This window comes from Papaver somniferum, unplaced genomic scaffold (assembly GCF_003573695.1).
Source record: "Papaver somniferum cultivar HN1 unplaced genomic scaffold, ASM357369v1 unplaced-scaffold_43, whole genome shotgun sequence".
NCBI lineage: Eukaryota > Viridiplantae > Streptophyta > Magnoliopsida > Ranunculales > Papaveraceae > Papaver > Papaver somniferum.
The window spans coordinates 170,975-184,888 of NW_020646860.1; the positions used below are offsets into that span (position 1 = coordinate 170,975).

Here is a 13,914-nt window from a genome sequence, read left to right on the forward strand (position 1 = left end):
GCTACAACTGACGACCGTGCACTTGCGGTATTACTGTAGGCCCCCGTTTTTCTGCGCATAATTTTATACACCCTTTCAAGGCCTGCCAAGTTTTTGGCGCCGTTGCCGGGGATTGGTGCTGTGTTTTATCTGTGTTTTTCTTAGCTATTTTTGCATTTCATAGCATTTGCATCTGCATCTGCTTCACTTCATTTGCTGTTGGACCTGCTATTCTGAACCTGTTTTTCCTCTGCTGGGACGCCACCAAGGAAAAGAACCAAAACCCAACTGGGTTTTTGCAACAATATCAGAGCAGCTGGGCTGTGCTAAAAAGGTAAGCCTAAACCCATTCCATTAAGAGAACCCAACCTGTGGGCTTCCAAATTTCTTTAATTGTGGGCTTGTAATAATTAACCCAATTTTTTGGGCTTTTTATTTTTCTATTTTGGGTTTGTAATAATTTATTTGTGGGCTTGTTGTTTAATTTGTGGGCTTGTATTTATTTTGTGTGGGCTTGTTTAAATTTTTCCATTGGACTTGTATTTTGGACTCTGGGTTTAAACCCAGCTGAGCTTATAACTGATTGTGGACTTGCTTCCACTCAAGAGTGGACCTCGAAACCAAAGTTTTAAAACAAACTCGGGCCTTAACCAACTGGGCCAAATTAAACTTTCAAAATTAAAACTTGGATTTTCGTAGGCCGCAGCCTTCATTTCATCAGAGGCTTGCACAGTGGGCTTGCTCCCATTTCAAAAACCAAATTTTATTTTCTTATTTTTATTAAAAAAAAAAAAAAAAAAAAAAAAAAAAAATTCTTTTGCTCCCATTTTAAACCAAACTTTTCTTTTACAGCCCATCAAAACCAAATTTTCCCATAAACCAAATTTTTAAAACCCATTAAAACCAAATAGTGGGCTTTGTGTCATTTCAAAATGGACCAACCTCGTGCTCTCCATGAATACATGTATCCATCAATACAAATTCCATTATCATGTATTGTCTTACCTCAAACCAATAACCCTTTTAAAATAAATGCAAGCATGATACAAATACTTCCTATATTTCGAGGGTTCGATTCTGAGAACCCCTATACTCATGTAAGAGAGTTTGAACAAATTTGTCGGACTATGCAACCTGATCATTTGTCCGAAGGCTCTCTGAAATTGCGTTTGTTTACATTTTCTTTAAAGGAAAGGGCCAAAACATGGTTTTACGGTTTGAGACCACAATCAATCACCACTTGGGAACAACTCACTAATCAATTTTTCCAAAAATTTTTCCACACCATAGGACCATCGCTATTCGTCAAAGTATCAATTGTTTTGTCCAATTGGATGAGGAAACTGTTTTTCACTATTTTGAACGTTTTAATGATTTGTTGAGTGAATGTCCGCACCATGGAATTGAGAAGTGGAGACTTGTCGTCATCCTCTATGAGGGACTAGACTTTAAATCTCGAACCATGGTTGAATCTATGTGTAATGGTGAGTTTATTGATAAATCTGTGGATGATGCATGGAATTTTTTAGCCGAGATTGCAGAGAAAACCCATCAATGGGAATCCGTTAGGGAAACAGGAACAACACCACATGATATGAGTCATCCCCATGAATTAGAGTTTTATTCTTGTAATAGCTCCGACCTTAGGATTGAAAATTATCCTAGATTGCAAAATGCCTATCATGATGATGATGATGATTATGATGTTATTTAGAAGAACATGTCTATACTGAAAATGTTGTGGAACCTTTGGTTCAAATACATTAGGCTTCTCTGCCCCGACCTTAATGCATGATATTTCTTCTAGTATTCCATGTGATGTTTCCCCTGATGTGCCGATACACGAGAATAAATCTGTTGATGATGTTGATAATTCTGATTGTAATCTTGCCAATGTGATTGATGATTGAGCATGATGTGACATGTGTAGATGAGTTAGAAGATTTTGATTTGATTGATAATATGCCTATTCTTCTACCTAAGTCACAATTGTTGGCCTTCCACCCAACCTAGATTTGGTTTGTACCAATATTGTAAAACCAATTTTTCTGAAAATGCCTAACCTAGGTTTGGAACTGTGTGCTTCCCAAGTCCTCTTGGACTATTTTGCTTCCAAATATAATACATTTGAGGAACCACAGTTGGAATTAGCATGTTTGCCCGTCCCTAGCACAGTTCATTTCGAGCTAGACCTTTTGCATATGAACCCCCGAAACTGCGCGATTTTGTTTTCAAAACTATATCTTCTGTAAAATCCAGGTTTGGGGGTAGCTCATTTTGTTTCACAGTTTCACTTGATTTCTTTCCTATTATTATTGTGTGAAGCTGTTGAAATGTCTACACTTCGTCTTTTGGGTTGATCCTCAACTCTTTAGATTGTTAGTGTATGGTGAATTTTTTGTATATAATCCAGTAGATAAAATTTTAAAAATCCTTTTGTTCCTTTTGTATATTTTTTCTAATCCAATATGATCTCGGCTGAAATATGTTGGATTTTTGCCTTGAATAACGGAGTTTTAATTCTGCTTTCACCGAAATCGGGTATTCTCTCTCCTTTTACTCTACTCAGCATGTCCCTTTCCATATGTTGCATTTTAATCCTTTCCATATTTTGAAACATTGAGGACAATGTTTAGTTTAGGTTTGGGGGTATAGAGTAGATGCCACGATAATATGCTATAATTGAAAACGAACTCCTTCTTTTTGAAAAAAATTGAAAAATTCCAAAAAAATTGAAAAATCAAAATTCAAAAAAAAAATTAAAAAATTGAAAAAATCATAAAAATGGAGCTCATTTACCTTGAAATGTTGACTCTTGTGCAAATATGTTTTTATTAGGAGTCTTAGTCTAGATATTTAGGCACCCTGATTCTAGCACAATTCACATAGTGATAAGAAATTTGCACGCGCACGATCTACCAATACATGTATGGCCTCGATCTTCAAGGTGTTGGATAGGAAGTTACGATTGCCAATCACTTTAGAATACTGAACGAAACTTGACTAGCTTGTTCTTTGGTTGGTTGGGATAGAAGGTGGAGGTTACATTAAGAAAGACAACCATCGAATTTAACTGGGTGCATCAAAAAGGGCTACCTCTTGCAAAGTGTCATGTAATTTTTGTTTCCTTTTGTATATGTATCAAAAGTGTTTCCTTGTTCTAAAAAAAAAAAAAAAAAAAAAAAAAAAAAAAAAACGATGTATATATTCAGAAAGAAAAAAAAAAAGAGAAAAAAAGAGAAAAAAATATATCAAAAAAAAAAAAAAAAATCAAGTATTTATCAATTCCATCATCTCTTGTTCCAAAAATAAAAAGAGAATAGTCAATGTAATTAAGAGTCATGTAAATAGTCATTTTGTTGTTTCGTTGTAATAAGCAAGGAAGGGTGTATGCCATTGATGTACAACGCGAGTAATTGTGAAATACCTCCAACTCATTCACAATTCTCGTAAAGTCCGGACAGCTAGCTAGATTTCGACCTCAGTTCTTAGCCTGAGAAACTATCTCTTGGTGATTAGTAGTCATAACTTCAAATCTTTCTTTACACATGTGTAGATACACTTTACACTCTTATCACATGTCTTTTTTTGTTATCAGTGCTAGGATTGTGCCTTCGATAGCTAGATTGACATCTCCATTTTGCTGTGAGCTTAACTGTTTTGCACATGTCACGTTTGATGGAATCTGAGCTCATATTTTGTCCTTAGGTTTTGTAGGCACACCTCTGGTAAACCTTCACGAGACTTCAATCGTCCACTAGGGACACTTAGTGGTTTAAAAGGCTTAGTGCATACGCTAAATGCATTCGAGAGACCAGCGACAGTGGTATAGTTAGGATTTCCTTAGTTTTGTTTTACTTGAGGACAAGTAAAATTCAGGTTTGGGGGTATTTGATGAGTGCCTAATATTGTATATATTTATCCCTTTTTGTTGGCATTTAACTCATCTTTTATGCATTAATTCTACATTTTATCCCATATTCTGTATTTTCATTGTTTTCAAGAATAAATATTTTTATTAATTAATTTTGCATTTTTAGGTAATAAATAAAGTCTGGATGACTTGCGGAGCAAAAAGAGCAGAAAAGTAGTGAAAAAGCCGGGAGAAATCACGCAAGGAAGCCGCGAAGAATGGTGCGCACAACCTCATTTTCTACACACAAAAGCGCCTCCGTTCTCAGCCATCAGATCAGTTCTCAGAAGCATCCGACGGTCGCTCCTTCATAGAGCATCAAAATCTGAAGTCTCTGCCGAGCACCACATCGCTGAAATTCCAAGCCTTCAGATTAGATGGTAGTTGAATCCAACGGTTGCTCCTTTGCTGTTCATCAAAGTTTGATATCCCCGCCTTACACTACAGCACCTAACCTAATCTAGCACCGTTCGTTTCGTTGTATCCATTCATCCGACGGTCGCTCCTCGCTTGCCTCCGCATCACCGTCCGATCTACCTACCAGCTCCACATCCCACGGCTCATCCTCGCTGTTCATCCAATTTGATGAAGCCGCCTAACACCCTAGCAACCGAACCTATACCAGCTAACCAAACACCCCCCTTCTTCCCAAAACAGTCGAGCCCCCCTTCCTTCTCCTCTGCAGAAAATCCACCGTACACCACCTTCTCCACCTCTGCCACCAACTCACTGCCACCACCACACCTCCACCATCATCACCCCTATCTTTCTCCATCATTACCCCCTTGTTCTAGCCTCCTATATAGTTTTCTCCCCTAATTTCTCTCTAAAAACCTAGGGAAGAAATCAATAAAATAGGACGAGTTGGAAAGATGCAATTGAGGCATGGGACGGAGCAGGTGAACAAGGAAAATAATGGGTCGACGATTGAAGTGTCAAATCACATGTTTGGTGAGTAAATTTCGAAACCCTCATGTACTGTCATTGGAGAAAATTGGGGGAAAACCCTAAATGTGTCTGTGGGTATAAATTGGGACTGTGGGTGTGTGTGAGAGGGTATGTTGGGATTAGCCTGCATCCAGAACTGCTAAGTTCTGTTTTTTCATGTCCTGTTAAATGTTCAATTTCAGCTCAATTTAATTTCATGTTCATTATGTTCTGTTAAGGTTTTCATGTTAATGTTCCATTTTAGTTTCACTGCATATGTTAAAAGTGTTATTTTCCTGTTAGTGTGCTCATGTTAAATGTATATGTTTCAATTTCTTGTTTTCAATTCCTGTTAGTGTTGTTTACTGTTAATGTGTGATGTTCTTGTTTACATGTTATCCTCATTGCTTTGTCACTGTTAATTTGAAGGAATGCTAGGCTAGATACATCTGTGAAGCTTTGAACTAATTGTGCAATGGCAAGAAATCAGTGCTCATAGCAAGCTGATTTTCTTGTCATTCTTGTTGTATGCTTAGGTTGTAGTGTTGGTTGTGCATTGGGAGAAACTAGTGCTTATAGCAAGCTAGTTCTCTTCCATTCTTTTAGTATACCTCCTGTTTGCCTGTATGCTGCCTTAGTATTGCTTCATGTCAGCTTCTCCACAACCCTGCCCTTGGCCTTAGGCCTTGGTTCAATCTTGTTTTGTTTTGCTTTTGTTCACTGATTGTTGCTGTTTAGTTTTCATTTGCTTTGTTCCTTGTTTTTGCACTGTGTTGTTTTCCTTTGGCTTGTTCTACTGCAGTTTCTGTTGCTGTTATCTTGTTGTTTCCCTACCTTGCTTTTCCACTGCTTGTGCAGCTGTGTACAGTGCTGCAGTCTTCTTTCTTTGCACTGCTGCAGCTGTTGCTGCCACTTCTTTCTCCTGCAGCTGCTGTTGCTGTGGCCCTCCCTGTTGTTGCCTCACTGCTGTGCAGTGCTGCTGCTTTCCTTCCCTTGCAGCTGCTGCTGCTGCCTTTCTGCAGTTCCTGCTGCACTGCCTTCCCTCTGTGCTGCCTCTGCCAAGCTGCTGCTGGTGCCTGCTGCTGCTTTCCTCTGCAGCTGTTGCTGCCAAGCCAAAGACTGCTGCTTCAACTGAGCCCAAGTTCAATTCAGTGAAGCCCAAATGCCTAGTTCAATAGCCAAGCCCAATACATTTCATCCCAAAGGCCCAGAACCTTGACTGAATCCAAAGCCCAGTTCACAACAAAAGACACTGAGCCCAATTCACAAGTGAACTGTTGAGCCCAAGTTCAGTTCCTTGTAAGGCCAAAGCCCATTTACACTTCAAAGATAACTGAGCCCAAGCTCAGTTCATTTTATTGGAACAAACCCATTAGCACTCAAAGCCCAATTTAAGCCAAAAGGCTTCATCGCCCAACAACAATTTAGGAACCCAATTAGCTATAAACACTTCAAAACACACCCGATCTCTGTGGATCGACCCGTACTTGCACGAGCTACAACTGACGACCGTGCACTTGCGGTATTACTGTAGGCCCCCGTTTTCTCTGCGCTTCATTTTTATACCCCTTCCGGGGACTACCAGTCAACGCCAGTGGCAATCTGGCATGGATCGTGCATGTCAGTGGCAAGGTGGTTCAAGTGGCGCCTGGCGTAGCCATGGCCACTAGATTTAGGCAGCTGGTCGTCTGAAAATTGACACAAGTCTGTCAGTTCGGTGGTGAACTTGTATGGATGAGATTGTAATTCAAGAGAGAGGTTGGTCGTTGATTATGGCCACATTCTGTTGGCACCTGTTAATGGCATAATGGCATAGCCGCGCCGATGACGTTGTGGCATGGCCACGCCTGTGGCGTTGTGGAATGTCCAAAGCTAGGATTTGGCCATGTGGCCAAAATTAGGCCTTGGCGGCGTGGCCAAGGCTAGGATTTGGCGTCGTGTCCAAAATTAAGGCTTGGCGGCGTGGCTAAGGCTAGGATTTGACTCCGTGGCCAAAATTAGGGCTTGGCGGCGTGTCCAAAATTAGGGCTTGGGGCGTGGCCAAAGCTAGGGCTTGGCATCGTGGCCAACATAAGGGATTGGCTTCGTGGATATGGCTAGGATTTGGCGTCGTGGCCAAAATTAGGGCTTGGCGGCGTAGACTAGGCTAAAGTGGCTCGTGGCATGTTATTGCAGCAGAGTGGCATGTTGGCATGTTACTGCGGCAGAGTGGCATGTTGGCATGCCGATTAATATGTTGTTGTGGCATGGCGCGTTTGGCTTGCCAGTTAGTATGGTGGCGCGACATGGCGTGTTTGGCCTTTAATATATGGTGGCGAATTTAGAGCGACTTGATTGGTCAAGAAAAGGGCCGACCAAACATAAGGCATGGCCACATCTCTAGTACTTGTGGCGTATTTTAAAGTGACCTGATTGTCGGTAGGAAGGAGAGGGTCCATCCAAGCATGGGCGTGGCTACACCTCTGGTGTGAGTATGACGGCTTTAGAGCGACCTGATTGGTCGATGGGAAATGAGGCCGACAAGTATGAGACCAGCCACAACTTATGTGCGTGTGGTGAGTTTAAAGCGACCTGATTGGTCGAGGGAAATAGGTCCGGTTTGGGATGGGGCGTGGCTAATGGCAAGTGGCGCCAACTGGCCTAAGGCATGGCCACGCCTCCCTTTGCTGTTGCGGCTCCCTGTTTTCTGATTTTGGGCGAGGTTTTGCTCCTACTAATCCATGGCGGATCAATTTCCTAGTTTTTCTAGGATCACTTTCGACAAGTAAGGTCTGGTATACTGCGCAAGGCGCAAAAGTAATTGATTGAATTCAATGTGTTGGCACAGAGTTCTTTAAGTTCATTTCCTGAGAGCAGCATGCGTTCTGATTGAATACCTTATGCAAAGACCTTATCCTTGATATTTAAAAATTCGTGCTACTCTGCTGCGAGTGAACACAAATTGTCATGCCATATCAACATTAAGGGTTCATCCGGGGAACATAGCATAGAAAGCATTCGAAGGAACTTATATTAAGCGAATATAGGCAAGGCGCCGAAATTTACAGAACATCTGGGATGGTTGATACATGCGCCAGTCTGGATAAATTTCATGTAAATATATTGAATGCTCAATAAATATGCCAATGGAGAGGTTAACACTCATGGCTCGTTTCCTTACAGAGTGATGTCACATCAGATGCAAGGTTTTACAATTTTAACCCTAAGCTAATAACCACCATCAGCAGTTGTGTAATTATATTATGACACCGTATAACAATGATTGAGAGCATTTGTTTTCTCATTTTTATCGTTACGGATCTTCAACTAACGATGGTGCTAAACTTACAACCTTTGGAATCATTGGGGTACTTGTAAGTGACGAAGATTTCGAGTCATGTTTAAGATTCCAAGGAGATCAAGCATTTGGATGAGAAGCTACAATTTTTATTTATTTTTTGATCCATCTGTATTGATAGTTTTGTCACTAAAATTGACAAAGGGGGAGATTGTTTGAGCACTGCTCGGTCGAACTCACATGCGTTGCTATCTCAAGCATGTTTGTCAATGTTAGTGATCAAAACTATAAGTCTTGATTTCTAGCCGATTTATAGATGTCTCGGACTAGGACATAGTTTGTGTAGTTGATCCTAGACTTCACGACGTTTATCACTTGAAGACGAAGACTACTAAGGAAAGTTTGTGGAACTTCATCGACAAAAGGAATGTGGAGACTTAAACTCATCTATCACTTGGAAAGTCTATTTTTACTCTATCTCCTATATTGAGACATAAGTCGTATTACGATATAGTTTTTTATATACACATTTGAGATTTCGAGCTGAGTATATCTAGCTTACATATTTCTCGAAATATGTGTTGGTAAGCTTTCGCTTCGACCAAGTTCATCTTATATCATGAGAAAATTTCCTAGTAACATCTTACATGGTTTGTGTGGTACAATCATTTGGTGTAAGACTTGGAATGTTTCGATAATGATTTTTTTCAATATCTTGAAAATTGCTTTGATGCTAATAGTGTGTGAAAACGGCTATTGTCATTATAAAAGAATGTTTCAATGATTGAAATAAAGAGTTTAGAAACGTGTAACCTTCTTTGGATATAAGCATAGAGTGTGTTCACACATTTGTGTATAAGTCCAGAACCGGGAACCTAAAGTATGCATACTTCTGTGTATAAAAACTGGTTGAAGGAGACTGGATAAGTGTGCGTACCCGTACGCATACTGGCGGAAGTTCATGTCCGTGAATTTCTGCTGATGTTGGAATTTCAAAACCAACTCATTCAGTTACCTAAGTACGCGTACCCGTACGTATACTGGCGGAAAGTTCACGTCCGTGAATTTCTGTTGAGTTTGAAAATCAAACCAAAATCAAATCCGGTTACGTAAGTATGCATACCCGTACGCATACTTAAGTGGTTACTTTCTAAAATCGGTAGTGTACATGAACTTAAACATTTATTAATAAGGAATACAATCTTTGCACCGTGGCTATAATTTTCATGTATTGATTCGAGTGAATAAAACCTATTTTGCTTCAATTGTGTTCTTGTATAAATCCATGAGAATATAGCAATTGAACAACTCTTTAAATAGTTTCATTTGAGTCATTTGAACTAGTTATGGTTAAGATGAATAAGGTTCATATGAGAATAATCATATGGCTAACATCGGTTAACTATTTGTGAACCAACATGGTGTACACGTTTGGGTACGGTTACATAAACCTAAATGAGGGTACATTTCATTTGTGTGTAACAAGCTAAGTTCGATCTAACGGTGGAAAGATATTAGCTTGGTTGAATCATATTTTTCATCTAACGGTGAATATTGAATGCTTTGTTACCAAGGTAACTTGGATTGCAAACCATGATTTGAAAACTATATAAGGAGAACTCTAGCAACTGGGAAACCTAATCCTCACACTCCCGTGTGTTACTAGTTGCATAACTAGAGTCGATTCTCCTTTAACCTTAAGTTTCTTCTCGAGACCCTGCAGGTTAACGACTTGAAGACTTCATTGGGATTGTGAAGCCAGACCCAACTAATCTCTTTGTAGTTGCGTGATCTGATCTTGTTGTTTCTATCGTGATTGAGTGCAATTGTAAAATTCGCTTGAGATTTATATCTCCGATAGGAAAGATAGAAAATTAGTCACAAACACCTTCGTCTCATCGTTTGTGATTCCACAATAACTTGTTTCGCTAGTCGATTAAGTTTATTGTGAGGTGATTGATAATACTAGGCTGTTCTTCGGGAATATATAAGTCCGATTTATCAATTGCTTCCTGTTCACCTTGATTTATCAAGACAGAACAAAAACTCTTGGGTATTTCTGTGGGAGGCAGATTTATTCAATCCTATAGACTTTTCTGTGTGAGACAGATTTCTCTCAATTTTGACACTATCAAAGATTGCATTCCTTATTCAATCCTATAGACTTTTCTTTGTGAGACAGATGAAAATCTTGACACTATCAATGACTTGTTGCAGGCTCTTATACTTCCATTAAACAATCTTCCATTTCACTCAATCCTTGCTTCCCACCAAATTGCAAATTGAATTATGTCCCATATATTTCTTCTAATATATACAAAAAGAATATGTACAAAAAAAATGAACCAAAAACTACAAAATCAGTCTTGGTGCTAATTTTAAGTACACTTTTCTGATTTCAATCTAAATAAATTAAGTCATTTCTGGCTCAGATACCATAAAACGATTAAGTTTTTAATTATAAAAATGTTTTCCCTCTAACTAAATAGGACATACACAAAAACTAATTTTGGTTAACAAATCTTCTCAAAATAATATATTTGCTAACTAACATGATACCTAACTAATTATACAAGATATAGATATTGTATAATTAATAATTGATTAGTAACCACTACCATTTCTTTGATCATATTAATAATTGATTAGTAACCACTTACCATTTCTTTGATCATAAGTAACACTGGCACGTATGACTGTGAGCGCCTGTAACTACCCAAAGTAGCCGTTATCTTTTTTCTCAAGCCGTTAAAAAGGTAAAAGCTATCATGGAAAGTTCGAACACGTCTTTTCCTACCTTGCTAGTAATACATCTACTGAAGAAAAGAAAAAAAAAGAAACTATAACGTGTGGAACAAAGAAGAAGCAGTTGAATCATCGTTTTTATTTTTGTATAACCAAATACAGTTGAAAAACCGACATCTCCATAAAATTTTTTGCCCCACCCCGATTATGAATATCTCCAAGTGTGATTTTGTCGATCCATAAAATCAATTATTTGATTAGACTTAATCAGCTGTTGAGTTGGTGTTGTGACCTGTGTGTTCAGTATACGCCTATATCCTACTTGTTTTCATTGTCGATGACCCAGATCCAGTGTTCTGTCAGTGTACATGTGTCGTTGATTAGTTACGTCGGTACAGTTAACACATGATATACGTGCTAGTTTCTTATTTTTTCGGAGGCTTTGAAGAAATTTTCATCCATCAGGTGATATTCGTTTTCTTTTTTGCTTTCATTTTCCCTCTCGTATTTATAACATCCAACAACTCAATTGCAGGATAATTTTGATATTGTTAACTAAAAGATTGCTAGAACATGGAGTCATGGACCCATATTTATTTCATACACATCCAAGGAGGATAACAGTCACTACTCCAGAATTGCTTGTTTCACGTGGTGTCGATCAACATGGATCAATAATACTGCCCTATTTCAGGATTGGTTTGTGGAATATGCAAATTAAACATGGAAATCCAAGCATGAAATTTTCAATCCAAATCCATTTCTTAATTTCTCAAATGGTATACCGTAGAAAATTTTGTCGATTTCGATCAGACAACGAGTATAACGAGAAAAAAGAAGAAGAAGGTGGTCACCATTTCTTATTTAACACTGTTAAGTGCTAAATAAAGGTGAGAGCTCTCAGGGTTAAGACTCATGACCGTGAGGGCTAAGAAGAAACAGAAAATGAGTCATTTGGCCAAAAAATTTAAAAATATGGTTTAAATGGACGAGTAAAAATTAGTATGGGTGAAATGGACAAAAAAAATCGCAAAGGATAAAACTGGATTCATCGCGGCTTAAACTTAAAAAATAGTAAGGATGAAATCGGATCCATCCTGATATAAATTAAAAATAAGAAAAAATATTTGAAAATGAGTAGGATGAAACTGGTTACATCCTGACTATTTTTATATTTTTTCCATTTGAACATTATCTTTTTAATTTTTGTCCATTTAAATAATATCAAAATGTACAAGTCTTTTTCACCCCGAAATTGTTGATTTTGTTCTTTTTAACCAATTTTGTGAAAAAGAAAAACGTTAAACCAATTGTGAAAATGTAAGAAAAAAAGATAGACAATAACAGGTCCTAATTTCACCAAGAAGTGTTAGTTAACTTATTCATTTTCTTTATAAACTCGTTCAACAATATCAGCTCTTTTAGCCTTTCATAGTTCCATAAAATTTTCTGCAAATATTTGGGCAACAACCAACTGTAGATGGCTCTTCACGGGATTTCAGGTCTAGTTGGGAAACTTGTAACTCAATTAGAGGTCAATTGTGATGCTGACGAATTTTATAAAATTTGGAAGCACCATGAAGAAGTTCCAAAGGCAGTTTCTCATCTTTTGCCTGCCGTCAAAGTTGTCAAAGGAGATGGACTTGTTTCTGGTTGTATCAAGGAATGGCACTATATCCTCGGTATACAGAAACAAAATTTTGGAGTGGATGATCCTATTTTATTCTATATAATTACTCTTTATATGAATTGATCTATCACTTTGTAGTTTTACCTCAATATGTTTGTTTTTGTGCATGCAGAGGGTAAGGCGATGAGCGCAATGGAGGAAACGACACACAATGATGAAACAAGGACTTTACATCACCAGGTAGTTGAAGGAGAATTGATGAAGGATTACAAGGCGATTGCTTCCATAATTGAAGTTAATCCAAATCCAAATGGACATGGAAGCATTGTGACTTGGTCAATTGAGTATGAGAAAATGAACGAAGATTCTCCAACTCCCTTTGCTTATCTTGAATTCTTCCATCAGAACATAATCGATATGAATTCTCACCTCTACGTTGGCTCTGATTCTCACCTCCACGTTGATGAATAAAATGTCATTACCGTAAGTACATGAACGCGGCTTTAGTGTTTGATGTACGTCAGTATGTGCTGTTTGAATTGATCAGTTTCCTGTGTTATTCTTACTTGAATCAGTTGCTTATGCTAGTCTTGCAGTATGCCTGTGTCTACGTGCCTGTGTTTCATAATAATAAAGGCTAAGAGCACTTGCAAGTTATAATTCTCTTCTTTATATCCCTTTGCCTATGGTGTATTCTGTTTAATCAAGTTCTGTTTTCTCTAGCACAAGGGTTTCCACAAATTATCTCAGTTACCCTGAATTATTTTTTCTTAATTGCAAATGTAAAAGGTACTAAAAGGAGAATTACTAGTACCTAGTAGTCGTAACCCAATCAATTGAGCCAAATTTGATGCCTATAATATGCGATAATGTAGCTAGGAAATCAACAGTATATATATATTGTTGCGGTGCCAACTCCTACTTCTTTTATTAGAGTTAGTTTATTACCTTATTATTTGTTTTCTATACGTACTTAACATTCAGTTTCCTAGTTTATAAGATTTCTTTAGTGAGTTGCTTGCTTACCAAGTTTATTCAGCTATATATAACTCGATTCTTATGAATATAAAAAGTTTATTCAGTTCGTTCTACAAAGCAGAGGCTGCTCACCCCAGCTCAAAGGGTTTAACCGGTTCTTTTCCTCTTTTTCGTTAGAATACAATCCTGTGAAGACTATCTTCACAACTATTTCTCCTATGAAGACTATCTTATACAGAGAATCTGAAACTAGTAAACGATGACATTACTACCATGTCTAAAAGCATTGATACCTTAGTTACTGCTTTGGCAAAACAACACCTTGAGGAAGAAGAAAAGAACAAAACCAAAGCTATTGAAAACTGATGTGGGGACCTTAGTCCCACATTGGTAGATAGGGTTTAATTGGATAGTTTATAAGTCAATGGGATCCCTCATCTAGTTAACCGGTTTTCAAGTTCAGTT

At 38.1% G+C, this 13,914-nt stretch overlaps 1 protein-coding gene across 1 annotated transcript; it reads left to right on the forward strand.

Annotated features, from left to right (window-relative positions):
* Window positions 1-12,221: 12,221 nt before the first annotated feature.
* Window positions 12,222-13,196, forward strand: LOC113342565 (major latex protein 15-like). Its single transcript, XM_026587071.1, has 2 exons — window positions 12,222-12,523; window positions 12,644-13,196. Exons 1-2 carry the CDS (start codon window positions 12,322-12,324, stop codon window positions 12,940-12,942), a joined length of 501 nt encoding a protein of 166 aa, XP_026442856.1. The 5' UTR covers window positions 12,222-12,321; the 3' UTR covers window positions 12,943-13,196.
* The last annotated feature ends 718 nt before the right edge of the window (window positions 13,197-13,914 follow it).

Bases quoted from the DNA above. Each gene is read 5' to 3' on its own strand.
- LOC113342565 (XM_026587071.1), top strand. From the start codon at position 12,322: ATGGCTCTTCACGGGATTTCAGGTCTAGTTGGGAAACTTGTAACTCAA. The intron at 12,524-12,643 runs GTATACAGAAAC...TTGTGCATGCAG, and splicing joins GGAATGGCACTATATCCTCG to AGGGTAAGGCGATGAGCGCA.